The sequence below is a fragment of the Rhinolophus sinicus genome, chromosome 12, assembly GCF_057876585.1.
Source record: "Rhinolophus sinicus isolate RSI-liver-muscle chromosome 12, RSI-T2T, whole genome shotgun sequence".
NCBI classification, from domain to species: domain Eukaryota; kingdom Metazoa; phylum Chordata; class Mammalia; order Chiroptera; family Rhinolophidae; genus Rhinolophus; species Rhinolophus sinicus.
The window spans coordinates 39,685,514-39,706,342 of record NC_142512.1 but is presented as its reverse complement, the minus strand read 5'-3'; the positions used below and the strand labels follow the sequence as shown (position 1 = coordinate 39,706,342).

Below are 20,829 nucleotides of genomic sequence, written 5' to 3'. Positions count from 1 at the left end.
TGTCTGGAAAGCACTGGAGGTCTGAGCCCCGCTCAGCAGGACGACTCTTCCATGCTTCTAGATCCGGTTCACCACCACCTCTTCTTCACTCCCAGCCCTGGTGCTGGTAGCTGTTTCATGAGTATGTTACCTCGGTTTTCCTTTTCTGTTTTTTTTTCAGTTCTCTAACACCTATTTAACCAATTCCCTATCTTCAAATTCTCTCTGTTGAAATACCTTGTGCGACAGTTTTCTTATTTTCCTGATAAACTTGATAAGCATTCCATAAATGCTGGTTATCATTATTTTCCAACCTTTCTTCTTTAAATATTTATTCCACGTGTTCTAGCCTCCAGACTCCACCTTGTGACCCAGGCTCTATGCTAGGAACTGCAGAAACCAAGAAAACCAAGACATAGTCCCTGCTTTGAAGGGGAGATTACATTCTAGTAAAGAGAATCAACATGTGTACAAAAATTGCAGCAAAGTTTTATGGGAGGATGTGGGGTACAATAAACAAACAAAGGAGGGTGTGGCCAAGTGTGCTAGGGGCAGGGGCTGAGAGTAACGACAGAACAATGTCATAGAAAAAGTCACCGCTTTCCTTGCCTGAAATGCACCTACCTCTTTCCTAAGCATTTCTGATGGAAACTACTTAATCTTAATCTTCCGTGAAGGCTTTTTGATCATTTTAGCCCTCTCTCATTGTATTTCCTCTTGTGGGAATTCTCACAGTACCCAGAGGAGAAACTGCCATTGATTAGATAACTCTACTGTGCCACACGCAATGCGAAATAATTTGCTAAAGTAATTCTCATTTAATCTTTATTTAATTCTTGCAATAAAACTATAGTAGATGATTATTTTCCCCAAATTTGTAGTTGAAAAAACTGAAGCCCCAAAAGCTTAAATAACTTGATCTAGGTCTCACAACATGTAAGTTGCAATCGGCATTCAAACCTAGCTCTGACACTCCTTCCATTACCCCATCATGTACTTAATTATACGTTGCTTGAATCATATACAAAGGGATTTCTAGCCTGTTCCATCAGATCACATACTCCTAGGGGACAGGGACTGTGTCTTCTATTTTCTATTTCTACCACACTCTTCAGCATATAGTAGCAATTCAATAAATACTTCACTTATAATGAATGGATTTGCTGATCAGTCTCCTTTACTATAGTTACATACTAGCTTTAGCCATGACTTGTTAACACTACAACTAATTTAAAGTGGAAGGACTTTTAAAAATGTAACTGTCTGTTTGATAGGAGGTGAGTATCAGTTTTGAGAGTGGTTTTGAAAATTAGAATCAGCAGGTCAGCAGTTTGGTCTTTCTGAAAAGAAAGAACTTTTTCATGCTGTTTTGCAAAGAGATGCAAGCTCATTTCTCAGACCATATATAGTCTCATGGACCTATGTTTTAATATGTTCTGATTTGTGGTCAAAAAAAATTAACCAAGGTCATCCCAATAAATGTAATTAAAAAATCAACATCCTTTGTAAAATTGGGAGCTTATGTATCTTTATATATAATAGTACATAGCAATACTGTAGTGGATCGGTATAAAAACTCACCTAGCAGGCTTGGAACTTCCCAACCCGGATTATGTCGCATATGTTTGAAATTCATTTATTCCCTCAAATCCATGAAAAGATAGCAATTGAATCTCGTAGGAAAAAAGTCCCCCAGGTTTCACTCCCCAAATACATCCAGGGTACACATTTTGGGGGCAGGGGGATCATTTCTTACTTCACAGGGAATTTACTCTTGATGTTTACCCTCAGCAGTGACCACTTGCAAGAACAAATTCTGGTTCATAAAAAGAGAAAAGTCAGAGTAATATTGATTTATTTACTTGTGATTGAGTAAGTGGAGAACATACGCTGACACCATTTTGAAACGGCAACAGGAAGCAAGTTTGAATGTAACAACACAGCAAAACACAACCAAAGGAGAGCTCATCGCGTGGCTGATAAATAACAAGTTAACGAGTTATTTGTATGGGATTATACAAACAACAAGAAGCATTCTGATGGACAGAAGCCATGTTCCCTGAGACAAGTGGATATAAAAGACTCACAGCAGACAGCTTTGTAGAATCAAACCTTCCTTTGCAACACAAATCTACCCAATCCACTGTCGCCATGTCTTGCTGTGAGTCTTGTCTCCAAGGATGCTGCAGCACCCCCACTGGCCAGGCTACCACCATCTGCTCCCCTGATGTGTGCTGACAATTTGGTGTCTACCTGCCCAGCAGCTGTCCACAGGAGACCAGCCTCCATTAGCCCACCTGCTGTGCCTGACTCCTACCTACCATCATGTTGGAGGCTCAACAGCTCCCACCCTGCTCCTGAGTGAAATCTCTGCCACAACCTGCATCCAGCCCTGTGAGTGTGAAGCACCTTGCTACTAGCCAAACATGTTTCAAAGAGCTTGCCCACATTGTCCTAAGGGACTGTCATTAGGGCTGCTCAGCAAATGGTCTTTAAGTAGAAGCTCTGGCAGAAAATGTTCTGACCCTATGCCTTCAGTTTTGCAGAAGTGTTCCTTCTGTTTTAAACGATGATTTCAAATGAAAAGTGGGGAAAAAAGCTATCATGGACCTCCTCACTTTAAAGGAAAATAACCACCACTGCTCCCCAAACCATGCACTGTCTCAGTATTTAATGCTATAATTACCCAACAACTGTTGACACATGCCTGCATCATGAACCTATAAATATGTCCAGCAAAATTACACTTTCTGATGACATCAACATAAAATCTCATAGCCAAAAGGAGGCCTCCCAGGGATATGTAAGTATCTGAAGAAAACTGTCTAGATAATAAAATATATTAAGCTCTAGTCTTGAATCACTTTAAATTCCAAGGTTAGCACCTACTTTTAATTTTAATTTTTCCCTGCCTTTTTAAGTAATTCCCATATGTCCTTAAAGAGACTGAGAAACTGGCATTCGAGATCAACATACTCACAGAAGGGGCCCAAAGATTGAGCTGAGCCATGTTTTTTCATTGTCTCATTTAGGTGAAGGTTTGAATGTAAAACTGTTTTGACAATGGTAAAGCACTTCACAAGTGAAATGAATCATTTTGCCTATGTAAAGTATTATTATTATAAAGGGCTATTCTAAAAACAAATACATACCTTTTTAATTCTAATATAGAATTTAATCCAATTCAACAAACATTTATCAAATGCGTGCTATGTTCCAGGCACTGCCCTAGGTGCTTGACAGAGACAAAGAAGATTAAGACAAGATTCCCACTTTCAAGGAGTCTGCATTGGAGGGAGCAGACAAGTACAAATGATAAACTATAACATAGCAGAATGAAACGAGGTCTAAATGAAAAGACAGGCAGCATCCTTTGTGGGAGCAGAGAAAAGAAGGAAAACATAGACAAGAACCACCTAAAGTTTCCTTAGGAGATATCTGAGCTGCTGATTGAGGGATGGGTAAGATTTGAGAAGTAGAGAACCAGGGAAGGACATTTTAAGACACAATGTGTTCATGGTCACAGAGGTATAAATTACCTAGGAGACTCTAACCTTCATTTTTATCTGATGTGCTTTGTGATAAATATTAATATATAAGCAAAAATCAAACCAACTTCAGCAACAAGTCCTTTTGCTCATAAAATGTCTGAGGCTTATTTGCCAATGACATTTAGTATTTTCTACTGATACATTTTAGCCAGCTTTCTTCTCTTTTAAATGGGCCATGTTGGATTTCATTAATGTGCCCTCAGAAGCAACCCACCATGGAATCTGTATTTTGTGTTTATTCAACAACCATTTGCCATCCAACAAATTATATAATTTATACTCTACTATCTGAATAGTTTTGTGCCTATCCTGGGGAAATATGTGAAGATGGTGGAATCATAGCATTTACCCATTGGAGATGATGTGGTTCAATGTCACCTGTCACCCTACAGTGAGGCAAACGAAGGCCATCTGAGGTGAACAATGTTGTAGAAGGCATTCCTCAAAGGAATTTACAACCTAATTGAAGACCCAAGACACAAAATGAAATAAACACACAAAGTAGGGAGTAAGTCATTGGAAAAAAGATTTCTATGAATGCTAAAGTTCTAAATCACATTGGACAGATCCCTTTCCAAAACTCGCTATGGTTCTGCGAATCTTATGATTTCTCCTTTTGGTATCCATTTCATCTTATTTCAAAGTAAGTATATTATTGTATGAAAAATGAATGAAGGCTGAGATGATTTTATTTTAATGGTACATTTAACGAAAGACAGAAAGTGGGTGGATCTTTCCTTCCAGAGATTTATATTTTGACTCACTACAAGACTGACATAGTATTAGAAATTGTTTTTTTTTAGAGAGAGAGTATTGTAATATTTGGAAACTCACTATAGCTTTACTAAAAATAATAAAAAAAGGGGTTTTATCTTATTCCATTCTCCTCTTGCTCAAAAGAACCTGAATTATATCATTAATAAATAAGGCAAACATGTCTGAGATGCAACATTCATCTATAAGTAGCCATGTTCTTGTTGATTTTTATTGAGTAGAAAACTGAGTTGCATGATCTAAAATTAGTAATGAAAAATCACATCATGTCATGCATCTTCTTTTCAACTAAGGGAGAAAAAGCAAGGAGAAGAATTTTGCCTCTGAACCTATAACCAAATTATCACTTAGACTGATTATCCATAATTCGTGTAAGGTTTGACATACCAGGACCCTGTGATGAAAAAATGTGACCATCTAATGACAAAAATGACAAGTCAATGAGTCAAAAACATGATTACTTTAATAAGGGCAGGAACTCTTAGTGGACAAGTAAATACCAAACTGATTAGAGAATCTTGGTGGAAAACAGTGGTACAACAAAAATAAAGAGGAAGTCTTCTGGTTAGACCAGCACCCATTAGGGAGAGTATATAAGAGCCCCAAAGCAAGAGGAGACATTTGCATCTCAGAAACCTCATCTTTATTTCTGAGAAACCAGAAGCACACCACACTCCCACCGCCATGGCTTGCCGTGCTCCCTGCTGCTGCAGCATCCCCACCGGTCCCGCCTCCACCATCTGCTCCTCTGACAAATGCTGCCGGTGTGGAGTCTGCCTGCCCAGCACCTGCCCACACACCACTTGGTTGCTGGAGCCAACCTGCTGTGACAACTGCCCCCCACCCTGCCACATTCCTCAAACCTGTGTGCCCACCTGCTTCCTGCTCAACTCCTGCCTGCCCACCCCAGGCCTGGAGACCATCAACCTCACAACCTACACTCAGCCCTGCTGTGAGCCCTGCCTCCCCAGCTGCTGCTGACCGATGGCTGCTTCGCCCAGTGCCTGACAATGAAGAACCCAGAAGTTGGCTGTTCAGTATTCACTTGCCTCAGTAGTTTATCAGATATTGGGGTAGACCAGATGGCCCAGATACGGGAAACCTACCTTTCATGTTAATGGAAAAAACTTTTAATTATTATGGTTATTTGGCTGAATAATCACTGGGTTCATTTGGGCAGGTGAATGTCGTCTATTATCAAAACACTACTGAAATCTGTAAGACCTCAGACTATATTTTCTTGGTCGTGTTGCTTCTTGGATCCCATTTCTTATATTGGGTATTTTCACAAAGGGGAAAAAAATTATTGATGGGTTTTCCAATAAACTTTATTTCTCTGGCAAGATGTGTTCTTGTTTATGTTAGAGTTTTTAGTATATTTCTTTCATTTTAAAAAAGGTAAATATAAGATTTATTTTTAAAGAATCTATTAGAGGAATGACTAGAACTATCTTACTAAAATGACTTGCTACCTGTAAATTGGTTTTCTTTTATGTTCATCTTCTTCTCTCTCCTCTTCCTCAAACAAGTATGATTTTGGGGTGAGACAACATTTATTTCCCTATACTTTGCTAGGTAAATCACATGTATTAACTCATGTAATCCTTAAAACAGCACTAATAGATGAGAAAAATGAAGATTTAACAGATAGCCAACATTCTCAAAGTCACAAAGCTACTAAGAAAACCGGAATTCAGTTCTTGTATGTCTGACTTGAAAGCCCAGTTCTTTCTACCACATCACTGAGCCTCCAGTACTAACAGAGCCAGAAGCTGAATGAACACAGTTTATGATTTTAACTTAAAATATGCAAGAGAAATACAAAGTATAAGAATCTTTAACAAAATCATCACATTCAATTGTAATAGAAAAAGATTAAAAGTGGCAGGTATTCAATTCCAAGATTTGGGTCATTTAATGCATCTACCAATTTAGACTTCATTTTTCCTTAGAGAGAACTTCAAGTGGTCAACTCTCATACCAGGGCACTAGGACTGTATCTCTACCTGCCACCAGACTCAGCCCAGAATTCCACCCCAGTAAGCAACAGAAGGCCAGTACTTTTCAGGTGATAAACTAAGAACTAGAACTAAAACCCTGATTAAACATGATTTAATCTACTATTTAACTTTATTTCATTTTACCAACCTACTTAATTTTTTCTTATGCTGATTATCCTTTTCCAAGTCATCCATATATATAATATATAATATGATTAAATCCATATATATATTATATATACATATATATCATATTATATAATATATAATATTACTTATATAATATACAACACATGTACATACTATAGTATATATGTATAACACATATAGAAAGGCAAAAGTCAAAATCTGAAAAAGCATTGAGCTGAAACCAAGAGTGCACATGAAATAGAAAAAGTTAGGGCAAGGAAGGGGAGAAGCAAATGCCTTTGAACAAACATGTTTCTAAATGTCTTCTGTGTGCCTGTCAGTCTCTCCAGAGAAGGATTTCTCAGAGAACCCCACAAGTTCATTAACAGCTCAGCTGTAAATGAACAGAACCTAGAAGACATAGGTTAGATGAGACACAACCTAGGATACAGTCAACAAGGAATGGAGTCCACTGACTCATTCATTTGGCCAATATTTCTTGAGTGCTTCCCCTGTGCCAACCACCATATCCATGCTAGGAGGATAAAGATAAAAGAGTTGTTATTAGCTAAGGTGCCCTCCAGTTTCTCTCAGATCTGGTGAAGGAGACAGACAAGATATTACAATCACAATATATGTTGTGTGAATATAATTATAATGCTGTGTGATTTCTGCTGTGACTGAGACGTGAGCTCACAGCATGCTGGGCAAGCACGCACAAAGAGTAACAAAAGCCCAGATTTGGTGATTCAGTATCAGGGTACGAAACAGTTATGCTATCCAGGCTAAGCATTAAAAGACCATGAGGCAGAAGGGGTGGGGACCAGCTGTTCCAGACAGAACAGCAGCTTACTAACTCATGGATGGATTGACGATGGGGAGAAGCAGATGAGGCAAGCAGGAGAGAAGAAATGCCAAGAGTCTGGGTGGGGCAGTCAAATGGGGTTTAGACTAAAACCTCAAAGCAACGAGAGATTTGAAGCAAGAGACTAACAATCATATTTTATTTCTGTTTCCTTTTATTATCCATCTTAAATTTACGCCTTTACTGTCACAGATACCCCATTGCCTATAGAATGGCATAATTTTAAAAGCCGGGCATGTTCTTGAGTGTGTAGATTTTCAGCACTTTGAAATCTGCCATCTAATCAAGAATCAATGTGATCTTCCTCCATTCACTTACAGGAAAAAAGATACCCTTTGTTTCTAAAAATAAAGTATGTTTAGCATCTGCAATACATACTTTAAACTTAATTTTAAACCACATAAAAAGGTAGCTTAATCCCAACAGGTCATATACTTAGTTTTTACCAAGTTACTCACCAGGCCAGCTAAGGCGAATGATCTCACCTCTCTTAGACTCACTATCCTTATTTATAAACAAAAGAGAGTGATTCTCAGGTCTCCTGACCAATGCAGACAAAATACATTTTAGCAAACTACTACCAGTCTTTTCAATAAGAGATGAGTTTATTATCATAAACTTACTTTACAACTGTTTCTAATCTGTAACCTTAAGTCTTATTCATAATTATGGAAACATACACTTTACACAGAACAGCAACAATTCCTTTATCCTTATAAGATGGACTGGAAGTCATATTGCACTCTGAGGAAGAGAGTGATATCTTTCTGTCATGAAATTCTGATTGTGAAAGTCTGCAAACCCCTTTGTAATATTTTTCTTAGAATGTCAAAATAACTTCCTTTTGCTTATTGTTTTTCTGCTCTTAGAATCAAGTCTTTTTCCTTCCTATCATAATGTACAGTAACAGTGATTTATAATAATATATTATGTGTGTGATAAACCTTTCAGCAGAGTCCAAGTTCCATGCGAGCATGTTACCTGGCACATGGTAACTGCTTGGTAAATGTCTATCAAGTTATGTTTTAAATACTGAAAAATTGTAATCAGTCGTAAATAAAAGGGTGAGCAATTTGGCAGGTTTTCACTCAAAGGTAAATCTGGGTGAGGTCCAGGGACACAAGCAGAGATCATGCATCTTTTCTTCCAAGAGGGGTCATAGAGAATTTTTTTTAATTTGAAATTTATTAATTTCTGTGCCAACTATTTCCTCTACTTATAGTGTGGACATTTATATAAGTTTTCCTATTTCCTATAATGTTGTTCTTTCAACTGCCTTCAGCTATATTTTTCTTCCTTGGATTATGTTTCTTCCCCCCTCCCTTACCTTGAGTTTGATCTGCAACTTATTTAGATAATGACGGTAATAATTTATTTTTGTATAGCATTTCACGGTCGTCTATGGACTTTATCCCATTTTATGTCATGGAAGCCTCACAATAACCTTCTGAGGAGAAGAATGTAGGTATTATTACCCTTATTTTGCAGAAAAGATAAATGAGGTTCCAAAAAGTGAATTACTTGCCACAGCAAGAAAGGTAACGAGCAGTACTGAGACCATAAATAACTCTTCTGACTCCTAATACGGTCCTCTCGAATCCACACTCCTCCAATACAAACCACACAGACATCCCACCATCAAGCACTGAGCCACAGACACACTTGAAGGAGGAGGTGGGAAATGTGGGAAGAACCCTGGCTTGAAGGATAAGTGAGTCAACGCTGAGTGGAAATGGTTGGATCAGGATGATCCCGGACACGAGCCCCCTCTGTGTTTCCTCTTACATCCTGAACTGTGCCTGAATTCAAATAGTGTCCTGGAACTGGAGATCAGGCCTTCCCTAACACAGCCCTATTCAATCTGGAGAGAAAATGCACTGCATTGGAAAACAAAACAAAACAGCGAACAAAATCAAATGTGAACATATTAGCTTAGGGCCCATAACCACTTTCCAGTCGTAGCAATTCCATTTAAATAGTAGCATAATGGTCTTAAACTATACGACATAAGCCAAAAATTCAATTTTTCCACACTTAACAGTGAAGGAAACAAAGCGAGACAGTTCTCAATAGAAAGATAAATGACAACGCACATACGAAAGAATGTTATAGCCTAACTTGTTAAAAGAGAAAAATACACTAACAAAATTTCATTTTTCACCCACCAACTGGCAAACACTTTTAAAATAAATATCCATCAAAAGAATATAGAAACAGGAATTCTCAAACATAGCTGGTGGGAATGCATAAATAGAAACAGGTAAATAGAACCATTCTGGGGGGGAGGGGAAATGGGGTAACGACTATCAAAGACCTTAAAATATTGTTAATTAACATTTGTTCCAATAATTCTACCCAATAATCATTTCTGCTCTGAAATAATCAGAAATGTGCATAAAGATTTATTACACCGTTGTTTACTATTGCCAAAATTATCGTAAAGTTGAAAATAACATAAACGATTAATAATGTGAAAATTTTAAGTAACTTAGAAGTACAACTATATGATGAATGCTAGGCAACATTAAAAATAACATTATCAAATATACTTAAGAATATAAGATAATGAAACCATATGTTTAAACAAAAAGGAAAGTTACAGAACAGTATGTACAATATGATTCCAATAATGAAATAAAATGACAAACAAAGGTATAGAAAAATGACTAGAGAGAGATATATACATAAATATTAATGGAGAATTTCTCTTGATAAAATTATGGATGAGTTGTTTTCTTTATACTTTACTATATTGTGTAAATTTTTTAATATGTAATATTCTATAGGAAAAAATGGAATAGGTATTTTTTTTAAGTCTGCTTATATTTCTCAATAGTATTTCTTCACATTAATGTAAGTTTGAGCATCAAAAGTCCCAAAAGCAAACTAATACAATGTGATAGGTCAATTATATATCATTAAAAAAGTAATTTTAAACAGGTCCCAAAGCTAAAAGAAAGTTAGCTAAAATTATGTTTAGCTCTTTAAAACAAGAATACCTCATCAGATCAACTGATACAGATCAAGGTAAACAGAATAAAAACTGACCAGCACTAGAGATAAGACCGACAAACTACAGGTGTGCTGACATGACATACAATATTAACCAGCAGGGCTGGTGTTGGAATTCTAATAGCAGAAGCCTTTGGTAATACCTCATAAAGCTCCTGTTCCAGTGACAAATAGCAAGAATAATAGGCTCAAATTTAGCAAGGAACTCAAATAAAGGTTAATTGGGAGAATACAGACTGTTTACAAGCATCTAAATGTCAAACCAATTAAAGGATAATGGATACACTAACATAAACAAGAACCAGGAAAGAAGCCTTCTGGTTGGACCAACACCCATTAGGGAGGGTATATAAGAACCCCAGAGCAAGGAGAGACAGGATCACCTCAGAAAGCTCATCTGTCTGGAAACAAAACCAATAAAAACCAGATTCCCACCACCATGGCTTGCCGTGCTCCCTGCTGCTGCAGCGTCCCCACCGGTCCCGCCTCCACCATCTGCTCCTCCGACAAATGCTGCCGGTGCGGAGTCTGCCTGCCCAGCACCTGCCCACACACCACTTGGTTACTGGAGCCAACCTGCTGTGACAACTGCCCCCCACCCTGCCACATTCCTCAGCCCTGTGTGCCCACCTGCTTCCTGCTCAACTCCTGCCTGCCCACCCCAGGCCTGGAGACCATCAACGTCACAACCTACACTCAGCCCTGCTGTGAGCCCTGCCTCCCCAGCTGCTGCTGACCGATGGCTGCTTCGCCCAGTGCCTGACATTGAAAGAGTCAACCCAGAAGCTTTAGTGATCACCTGTCTCAGTACTGCAACTCACTGACTTTGCTTCCGAAATAGAATCAAGGATGGCACTGTCACTGACAATCCCCTACCCCCCAAAAAAACCAAGAGACTTTCGATGGCCACGTAGCGGATATCAGCAACCAAGGGCAATTTGAGCAGGTGGATGCCTATGGGTTTCCCCAAGTTGTTCAAGTCCTTCATATTAAAGTGTATCTTTCTTTGGGTATTTGGGAATTCTGTTTTTAGTCTTGGGTGGTATCTTCCTGGAAATTAAGGAGCTTTTTCATGATCATCCTAATAAATTTTACATCTCTGGCATAGCACAAATGTCTACAATTACTTTGTTTTCTGTTAATTCATTAAATGTATTTTCTTAACTCCAAAAGTCAGCATTTTAAGAACAGCATTTTAAGAGGGCATCTGCAAAACTGAGAATGGTGGCAGTACAGATAAATATTTCTTGCTTGTAATAAAATTAAATGGACTTGCATAAAAGATGGTTTAATATATCAGCATACTTTGAAAATAAACTTTCATTGACTTGCCCTCCCAAAAAAAAATGGTTTAAGATAGATTGGAAATTACTGAACATGATCTGAAAAGTAAATATGATATGACATATTAACTAATCCAGGTGACTTAATCTATTTATGCAAAAAATAATAATATAATATTCATTCAATAAACATTTATTGAATATCTATTATATGTCCTGCATTTTACTGTCCCTGATCAAAATGAGCTGACAGTCTGGAAGGTGAGGCAGAAACATATACAATACCCATTCATTCCTTTATACAATTAACAATGATTTATGAATGCCAGGCATTCTAGTATAATTTTTTTAAAAAAGTGTTTTATCAGTAGAATTATTAAAGTGCTGTGGTACCATAAAATTCAGAACAATTAACAAGTTACGATTGCTACCATGGTGATAAAGAGAAGAAAGACATAGTCAAAGACAAGCTGACTGGAGTTGGTGGTCAAAGGGATATGGAAGAGAAGAGGGTGTCAAAGAAAGATTAGACAGTGGAGTTAGGTCACCAACTGAGTATGGTAACAGAGGAGGAAACTAAAAAGGGAACTACTGTGCTCTACTCTAGACATGACAAGTTTGAGGCACATGTGGCATATTTAAATAGAGTTTAGGCAGCTGGAATTTGCACAACAGTGTTCTAGAGAGGACGAAGATGCGTGCGGGAAGATGCAGAAATCTGTGTAAAAGTTCTTATCAAGTATTTGCAGAGGACTGGGCTGCATTCACACAGGATGAAATTCCATAAGGCTAGCAGAGAGTGGCTGCTGGGGGATAAAGAGTTGAACGGAGATACCAGAAGTCATTCAACACTAACAGATATTGAAGTGCCAGCCCATCCAGAGGGGACAAAGCTCTGGGAGTACCTCAGATATTTAATCAATGTTCCAGAAGGACATACTAAAAGAGTAAGGACCACAACCTTGATAAAGAATACAGCAAATTATACCTCATCTAGAAAAGTCTAAGAAAACCAAGCCTGAGAGTATCAAAAGGATCTTCCAGTGATTTAACTTCTTGTCAGAATAAAACTCAACACCCAAAACTTTGCAACATAATCAAGACTTCCTAAAATACATCATCCAGAATGACAGCATATAATTAAAAATTGCCAGATGTGAAGGAACAGGAAAATGTCATCCATAATCAAGAGAAAAAGCAGCCAATAAAAGTAGGTCCACAGATACATAGATGTTATGATTAGCAGGCAAGAATTATCAGTTATTACAAATATTTTCATAGATTTAAAGGAAAAGATGAAAAGATGTGAAAAGAATAGACAAGATAAGGATCTAAAGTAAAATTTTACGTTTTTATTTAACAAATTAAATTTAATTATTTAAATTAAATAAGAAAGAAGCAAATGAAAATTCTAGAACTAAAGAATACAATCTTAAATAAACAATTCAATAGGTGACCTTAAGAGCAGATTGGAAACTGCCAATTAGGGGTGAAGTCAATGAATTAAGATAGATCAAAATTATCAAAACTAAAAGGTAGAGAAAAAAAGATTTAAAAAAAATTAACAGAACCTGAGCAGCCTGTAGGAAAGTGTTGTGGCTCAAGATACATGAAGTCATTGTTCCAAAATAATACGAGAAAGTAGCGCAGAAAAATTTGGGTTTGGAAAAAGGTTGAAATTTTTCCAAATTTAGTGACATATTTTATTATATAATTTTATTTCCTAGTTCCAGCATTTTTAATTTCCATGAAATTGGGGACTTCAAAAATACATACATACATACGAGATTCCATATCTCAGAAGAAAAGCTTTCTGTAGCTTCATTGCCCCTACTCTGAAGTGTAATCACTGAGGGTTTCCCAAGAGACTCAAAGATTAACCTTAGAATTTATATTTCACTCTTATTAGAGATACAGGTGAAAATTAGTATCTCTGATCTAAAAATGAGGAATAAGAAATATGGGAAAGGTAAGTTTCAGGAAATCAAAGATCACTGCTCCAGGTCTTGATAACCCAAAAAGGTCTGGTGTCCCATTTGTATTTTGGCCTGGAGGGCACAAATTATGACCATCAGTCATGTAGAGTGACTTTTCAACTTCCCCACAGGCAGATATAATTTATATACACACACACACACACACACACACACACACACACACACACACACTTTAAAGCCAGCATACACCTGCCTCCTCTACCATGTGAGCACAGCAAGACCAGAAAAAGCACTGCAAAGCTTGCTAATCACGTGGAACATTTTATGGTGGTGGCACAAACAAATAAATAGCATTCAATGTGTTGTAATATTAATTATAAAAGGGGTCATAAACAATTCTCAATGCTAGCATCAAAATCTGTGCGAATATTATTTTCCTTATTTGTAATCAGTTGTAGCTATAATTACTGATTGGCCAAATTTTCTCCTTCTTTCCTTATTCTGTCAAAACGACAATGCTTCCTATGAAGATTTTCTGAAACAAGTATTTTATCCTACTGGCACATGGGAATGGGTCCTTATTTAGTAACCTGAAGTTATGCTTCTTTTATGAGGCATAAAACTCTTCCTCAGCAAATAAACAACACTAATGAATGAGCATATGAAAACTGGCACCTACAGCGAGAAGGAAAACATCCGGTACATTCTGTAAATACCCATGTGGGGGGCTATATAAAAGTCCAAGCAGGGGAGGAGACTTTTGGAGTCAGGCGACTTGAGTTTTGTCACTGATCTTCGTTCCTCACTTCTAAAAGGATGCCTTCGGACTCTTCCACCACGTGCTGCTCTTCTGAGTCCTGTGCCAGGGTTTGTGATGGTGCAACTGCTTTAACCTGCCCCGTGGAAACCACTTGTCTCCCCAGCAGTGCCTGTGCTACATCCAGATGCCAGACCCCTTGCTTCCTATCCAGGTCTCATTTGCCGACAGGTTGCCTCGCTCCATGCTACCTCTCTGGGAGTTGTAATATTCCGTGCTTGGTGGGGCACTGTGCTTGGTGTGAGGATGGGGTGTTCAACAGCAGTGAGAAGGAGACGATGCAGTTCCTGAATGACAGGCTCGCCAGCTACCTGGAGAAGGTGCGTGGCCTGGAGGAGATGAATGCAGCACTGGAATGCCAGATCCGGGAACAGTATGAAGGGGACATCCCACTGGTGTGCCCCGATTACCAGTGTTACTTCGACACCATTGAAGATCTCCAGCAAAAGGTCTGGTGTCTCACTGCCCTAATGCTCCACCTTCCCAAACTGTGATTTGTTTGATCTTTATACTAGAAAAGGCTGTCCTGCAGAAGGAAGCCTGGGAAAAGGGACTTGTGAGTGGTGATGCGATTAGAGGAAAGGGCACTGGACTGAAAGTCAGGAAATGCCACTAAGCGCCAGTGCTGCCACTGATTACTGAGTGACCACAGTAAACTCACCTCTAGACTCTACCTTTCACACCTACAGAGTAAGGAAAAACGGAGTTATATCTAAAATTACTTATGTATGTAGGTAACACTGTACATCTGTATTATTTTTATCATAAGATGAAACGTCATCTTTTTAATCATATAATTTTACCTAGTAATAATTTTCTTTTCTTACTGATGGATTTTTATGATCATATATGGGGATACAGTCATAATACAAACTGCTTATGGAGAAAAGTTTGAGTTCACCTGCCAAGAAATACTGCAAAATGTCTCAGGTCATTAAAAAACTAAACCTTTTTATTTCTCTATTTCATTTATAAACTGGCACTCCTTTTTTTTTTTCATGAAGTGACATGGTTAACAAGAAAAGCAGGCTAAAAGCTATCTTATACTTTCTTACAAAGACTTTTAAAAGATAAGTAATGGCATAGCTGTTGAAAGAACAGATATTTAGATTTTTCTCAAAGAACCATTTATTACTTAACAACTTACTTCCCAGATCTTGTGCACGAAGGCAGAGAATTCTAGACTCGCTATACAGCTTGACAACTGCAAACTGGCTGCCGATGACTTTAGAGCAAAGTAAGTTGAATGTAAATCTGAAAATAATTTATGGTTACCTCTCTCTCTCTCTCTCTCCTCTCTCTCTCTCTCTCTCTCTCTCTCTCGCTGTCTCTCTCTCACACACACACACACACACTCACACACATACACACACATGCGCATGCCACAAATATTCTCTGTATAATATTTTTTAAGCTAAGAATGCTCACAAAGCTCAAATTGATTATTATTCAGATGTAGAAGAAATTACAGCACGTGGCTTCCTTGAGTCCATGTGTCCCAGCGCCTTGCACAGTGTCTAGCAAAGTAAGCACATGCCTCTCTTGCTGTGAAAGGTACGAGTCTGAACTGTCCCTTCACCAGCTGGTAGAGACCGACATCAGTGGCCTGCGCAGGATCCTGGACGAGCTGACGCTGTGCAAGTCTGACCTGGAGGCCCACGTGGAATTTCTGAAGGAGGAGCTGCTCTGCCTTAAGAAAAACCATGAGGAGGTGAGGAACATGGAAGTTGCCAAAAGAATGTAAGACTGACAAATTAAACTGACAGATTTCATATGTGTATATAAATTGAACGTGGGTAGATGCTGCTAAAGCTGGAACAAAATTACTGAAGGCACTATTACTATTCAGCCTGCTCGTTCCCGTGTGTCTCTGAGTGTAGCCATGAACTGGCCCCTAGCCAGTGCCAGATGAAAGAACCAAACTCTTCACCGGCCATTGCTTTTATGGAGGTGGTAACGCCACAAATGGCTTTCCCTGGAGGCTTTATCCCATGCTTAACTCTAATCCATAAGGTCAGAAAATCAGCCTGATAAACACAGACTGTGAAACCATTTCAAAAAGGGCATAAAAAGTCTAACAATATTTGGACCAGTATTTTTTAAATATTCTGCATCAATAAACTTTTTAAAATCACATAATATGAAGTATGTGATTATCCTATATTGATGAATCTAAAATGTGAAAAACTGAATGATGTAACAAAGTACATTTTCCCGTTGAACATCTGTTGATGAGAATTGCAGCTAGCATTTACTGAGACCTTACTATGAGCCAAGGACTTTTATAGGTGCTTTGTGTGCGTATTAACTCATATATCGGTCACTAACTCTGTGGAAAAGATAAAATCATTATACCTATTTTGTAGATGAAGAAACTGAGTGATGGAAAGAGATTCAACCTAGGCAATCTGAATCTAAATCCCATATTTGTACTCACTACTCTGAAAAACAAAAAAGGGATCTTACTAGGATGTCAACGTGATTTTTTTCCTCCACCACTCTGTGACATTCTTTACTTCATTGCCACTTTCAGGAGGTCAACGTGCTTCGTGGACAGCTTGGTGACCGACTCAGTGTGGAGCTAGACAGTGGCCCCACCATCGACCTCCACAGGGTCCTGGATGAGATGCGCTGTCAGTACGAAACGGTGCTCGCCAACAACCGCAGAGAAGCGGAAGAGTGGTTCGCTGTTCAGGTCAGTACCTGGAGCAGCGCAAAGACAGGCTTCCAGACCGCTGCCCTCTTTGCGTTCTCTCATCATGCCTGTGTTTCAGATGGAGGAGCTGACTCAACAGCAGCTGTCCAGCGCAGAGCAGCTGCAGGGCTGCCAGACAGAGATCTTGGAACTGAAACGCACAGCCAACACTCTGGAAATCGAGCTCCAAGCACAGCAAAGCCTGGTGTGTCAGGCAAAGAAGGCTCTGATTTGTCACTGAAGAATCAGGCCCTAAGATAGTATCCCCTCTTCCATAACTCATAGGAGAGACCCACACAGCTCATGCGGCAGGAAGTCTGAATCTCCAATTTGCAAGGATTATATGTCCTTGCCTTTCCCAAGTACCAGCTAGGAGCAGACGTCCACAGCTTGTATTGTCCTGATAGGATGCCCTGACCTTCCTCTTGGGCTTGAGCAGGATGCTGTGGCAACCTCCAGAGACAGGGAGAGAGGGGAAAGAGCAAGGGCAGAACGAGAGAGGAACCTCTGAGTCAAAGGCACTCAAGCACTGCAGTGGGTGTAACTCTCTTTTGATCCAGGCCAGTTTTCCAAGCTTACCATCATATCACAGACACAAAGAATGGTATTCACACTTTGCACTCTACCACTATCCCAAACTTTCCCAGGATCCATGCTTCCACCTGACCCTTCCCTGCACCCCACTCTACTCAAGCAACAAGAATATTATGCGTTCAAGATTACATTAACCAGTTCTAGTCAAATACCACCGTGTTTGTGCCATGTTAGGTCCTATAAAGAATATCTCAGTGAGCGTTCATCTTGTAAGAGGCACCATTAAGCCTCACAATAACTTTATGGGGTAAGTCCCTTTACTAACCCCATTATACAGATGAGGAAAACTGAGACTCAGCTAAGTAACAAGGGGTCATGCAATTTTTAAGAAGCAAAAGTGGAAGCTGAGTCCCGGTGGTTCAAGTCCAGAGCCTTTTCTCTTAACCACACTCGACCACATCCTCCTGCCACAAGTCCATATTCAGCATTTCCTCTCAAATGCTGTTGGTCCTCCTCCCTAAGCTACATAAGTAAGTTGTGATGGCAGGTTGTGAAGGCCCAAGTGGTGGTAGTAATAACGAACACTTACACAGCCCTTAAAGTTTTTACAAGCATAGTTCTAAGTGCTTTACACATATTAATTCACTCCTCACTGTCCTGTGGGATAGGTACTTTGCAACGTCCACTTTTTATAGAATAAAACTGAGGCTCAGAGAAGCTAAGCACTTTTCCCAAAGTCACATAGCTGGAAATGGGTAGGTAGAGGTTTTGGAAACAGGCCATCTGGCCCCGAGACTATGCTGCACAGCCCTTTTTGCGCTCTTTCTGCAGACAGAATCTCTGGAGTGCACTGTGGCAGAAACCGAGGCCCAGTACAGCTCCCAGCTGGCCCAGATGCAGTGCCTGATCGACAACGTGGAGTCCCAGCTGGCTGAGATCCGCTGTGACCTGGAGCGGCAGAACCAGGAGTACCAGGTGCTGCTGGACACAAAGGCCCGGCTGGAGGGCGAGATCGCCACGTACCGGGGCCTGCTGGAGACCGAGGACAGCAGGCAAGTGCCACACAATTACTCTCAAAGTCACCCTGAGTCACAAAGAGGCTCATGGACTAGGATCCTGTTTCCCCAAAATCTGGCCAAGGTCACACCTCCCCAAGGTGTTAAAAGATCTTAAAAGAGTAACAAACAGCAGCTGAGGCTAATCACATGACAATAGAAATGTTCAAAAATATTCTAAAGTTCTGAAGCAGTATAAGTATCACATATAACATTTCATGGTGGGGGTCTGTCTCCCTTTGCTCTTGTCTCCCCTTAAAGGGAAATCGGGAACATGCCTAAGTAAAGAAAATATATACAATGTTATTCAACTGCCACTGCTGCAGTGAACGTGAAGTGACAATGCTAGGTCTGGGGATGAAACAGGCTTCGGTCAAATGTTATTCCGCAAAGAGTGTTGTTCTTCAGAACATAATTTGCAGGGTAACTTCCAGCATGATTTTTTCTGAGTTGACATTTTATCCAGCTTTCTCTTGTTCAAAATGGATTTTCCACAGGCTTCCCTGTAACCCATGTTCTACAACGAGCGTGTCAAGCAACACTTGTGAGCCGTGCTCAGCGTATGTACTTTGTACAGTTGAAGACTGCTGTGCCTGAGTGTTCAACGGCCAGCACAGTGGCTGGAGGGAGTGAAGCCAGCAGTGCCCTGAACAGGAGAGGGTGCGTCCTCCAGGGACATCCAAACTTGAAACTTGAAACTCAAAGTCAAGGAGGCTTTCATATCCTAAAGCTGTCTTTGACACGTCCTCGGTATATTTATGCTTTATCATTTCCTCACCCGCCTGCTTATTTGTGATATTCTAGAAACCTATAAAGCTTTCTTGCTAATCTCCAAATAAAATGTGTTTCATTCCTGTAGCATGACAAATGTAGCTTTGTGTCTTATTACTGTTGATATAATAACCATATGATGCCAAGATAATTACTTAAACCCATGCTGATAGTTTGCTTTTGCATAAATCCAGGCTGAAAATATTTTTTTTTAACCCTCGAATACAAATAGATTAATCCGTGCAAACTGTCAATGTCTTAGAAGATAGTTGTATGTATCTTTGTGAAAGTAAACTTAGAAATAAAATATGATAAATTTTATTTTACTTTATTTTTAATTATAAAAAAGTTGTATTATATTTTATTTTTAATTATAAAAATACTAGAGTCCTTCAAATTTTTTCAATTTGCCACATGAAGGGAGGAGAAAGCACTTATAATTCCATACCCTTTACATCTAGAGTTAGTATTTTAGGAAATTCCAGTTTTCTTTCTTATAATAGGTTTTTCCATATAGTGGTAATCATAGTTACATATGCATATAGTTGTGTAACCTATTTTTTCACTATGTCATCCAAGCATTTTCAATACTAATAAACATATAAGAGTGTCTTGTGACCATTATTTTAGTGGCTGCATGAAACCCCACATGTTACATTGGTCTGTCACGGGACATTTAGGATATAAGAATAAACATTCTCGCACATTTAAAAAACAGAGTGGAGAATTTCCACTTCCAGAAAGATGAAGTAGAGGTACATTTCCCATTCCTCTTCCTAAGTATGACTCAAACTCCTAGAAATTACATATAAGGCAAATATAAGAAGACTTCAAAAAGTGGAAGAAGAAGCCAAACCGACTAGAGTCCTCGGTATCCAGGGAGCAACACAGTTGTGAGTTCCCTGGGCTTTCTTTCTGTCTCCTATATCTCATATTGGGAGCTGGAGAAACCAACAACCCAAAACACCAGCAGGTACAGACAGGAAACACAGAAAGCTACAAGAAGAACAGCGTCCAGGGATATAAGGGGAGGTAAGGTTTCTATACTTCACTTGAGGTGATGAAATGTCAGCACCAACAGACTATGATTAGTTGTACATATATAATATAATACCTACAGCAACTACTGAAAAAGCTATGCAAAGAAATACTTTACAAGGCTACAGATCGGGGCCGGCCTGGTGGCTCAGGCGGTTAGAGCTCCGTGCTCCTAACTCTGAAGGCTGCCGGTTCGATTCCCACATGGGCCAGTGGGTTCGCAACCACAAGGCAGTTCAATTCCTCGAGTCCCATAAGGGATGGTGGGCAGCGCCCCCTGCAACTAAGATTGAACACGGCACCTTGAGCTGAGCGGCTGCTGAGCTCCCGGATGGCTCAGTTGCTTGGAGCGCATCCTCTCAACCACAAGGTTGCCGGTTTCCACTCCT

General features: G+C 39.4%; 3 protein-coding genes, 1 long non-coding RNA gene and 1 pseudogene across 4 annotated transcripts in view; 4 read left to right on the top strand and 1 right to left on the bottom strand.

The window, feature by feature from the left end:
• LOC141568817 (uncharacterized) overlaps nucleotides 1-20,829 on the bottom strand; it is a 323,632-nt gene that overhangs the window by 181,490 nt on the left and 121,313 nt on the right. The gene's annotated exons all lie outside the window — the stretch shown is intronic.
• Nucleotides 2,131-2,575, top strand: LOC148756551 (keratin-associated protein 3-1-like; annotated as a pseudogene).
• On the top strand, nucleotides 4,947-5,669 carry LOC148756550 (keratin-associated protein 3-3-like). Its single transcript, XM_088788995.1, has one exon. It carries the CDS (start codon nucleotides 4,989-4,991, stop codon nucleotides 5,283-5,285), a length of 297 nt encoding a protein of 98 aa, XP_088645121.1. The 5' UTR covers nucleotides 4,947-4,988; the 3' UTR covers nucleotides 5,286-5,669.
• LOC109455865 (keratin-associated protein 3-3) lies at nucleotides 10,703-11,718 on the top strand. Its single transcript, XM_088788994.1, has one exon. The coding sequence runs from the start codon at nucleotides 10,750-10,752 to the stop codon at nucleotides 11,044-11,046; it is 297 nt and encodes a 98-aa protein (XP_088645120.1). The 5' UTR covers nucleotides 10,703-10,749; the 3' UTR covers nucleotides 11,047-11,718.
• Nucleotides 14,346-19,228, top strand: KRT40 (keratin 40). Its single transcript, XM_019747535.3, has 7 exons — nucleotides 14,346-14,796; nucleotides 15,502-15,584; nucleotides 15,902-16,058; nucleotides 16,881-17,042; nucleotides 17,122-17,247; nucleotides 18,408-18,628; nucleotides 19,129-19,228. The coding sequence occupies exons 1-7, from the start codon at nucleotides 14,347-14,349 to the stop codon at nucleotides 19,226-19,228; spliced, it is 1,299 nt and encodes a 432-aa protein (XP_019603094.3). The 5' UTR covers nucleotide 14,346.

Coding starts and splice junctions, on each gene's coding strand:
- LOC148756550 (XM_088788995.1), top strand. CDS start 4,989: ATGGCTTGCCGTGCTCCCTGCTGCTGCAGCATCCCCACCGGTCCCGCC.
- LOC109455865 (XM_088788994.1), top strand. CDS start 10,750: ATGGCTTGCCGTGCTCCCTGCTGCTGCAGCGTCCCCACCGGTCCCGCC.
- KRT40 (XM_019747535.3), top strand. CDS start 14,347: ATGCCTTCGGACTCTTCCACCACGTGCTGCTCTTCTGAGTCCTGTGCC. Junction 15,585..15,901: donor GCCGATGACTTTAGAGCAAA/GTAAGTTGAATG, acceptor TTGCTGTGAAAG/GTACGAGTCTGAACTGTCCC. Junction 18,629..19,128: donor CTGGAGACCGAGGACAGCAG/GCAAGTGCCACA, acceptor GATTTTCCACAG/GCTTCCCTGTAACCCATGTT.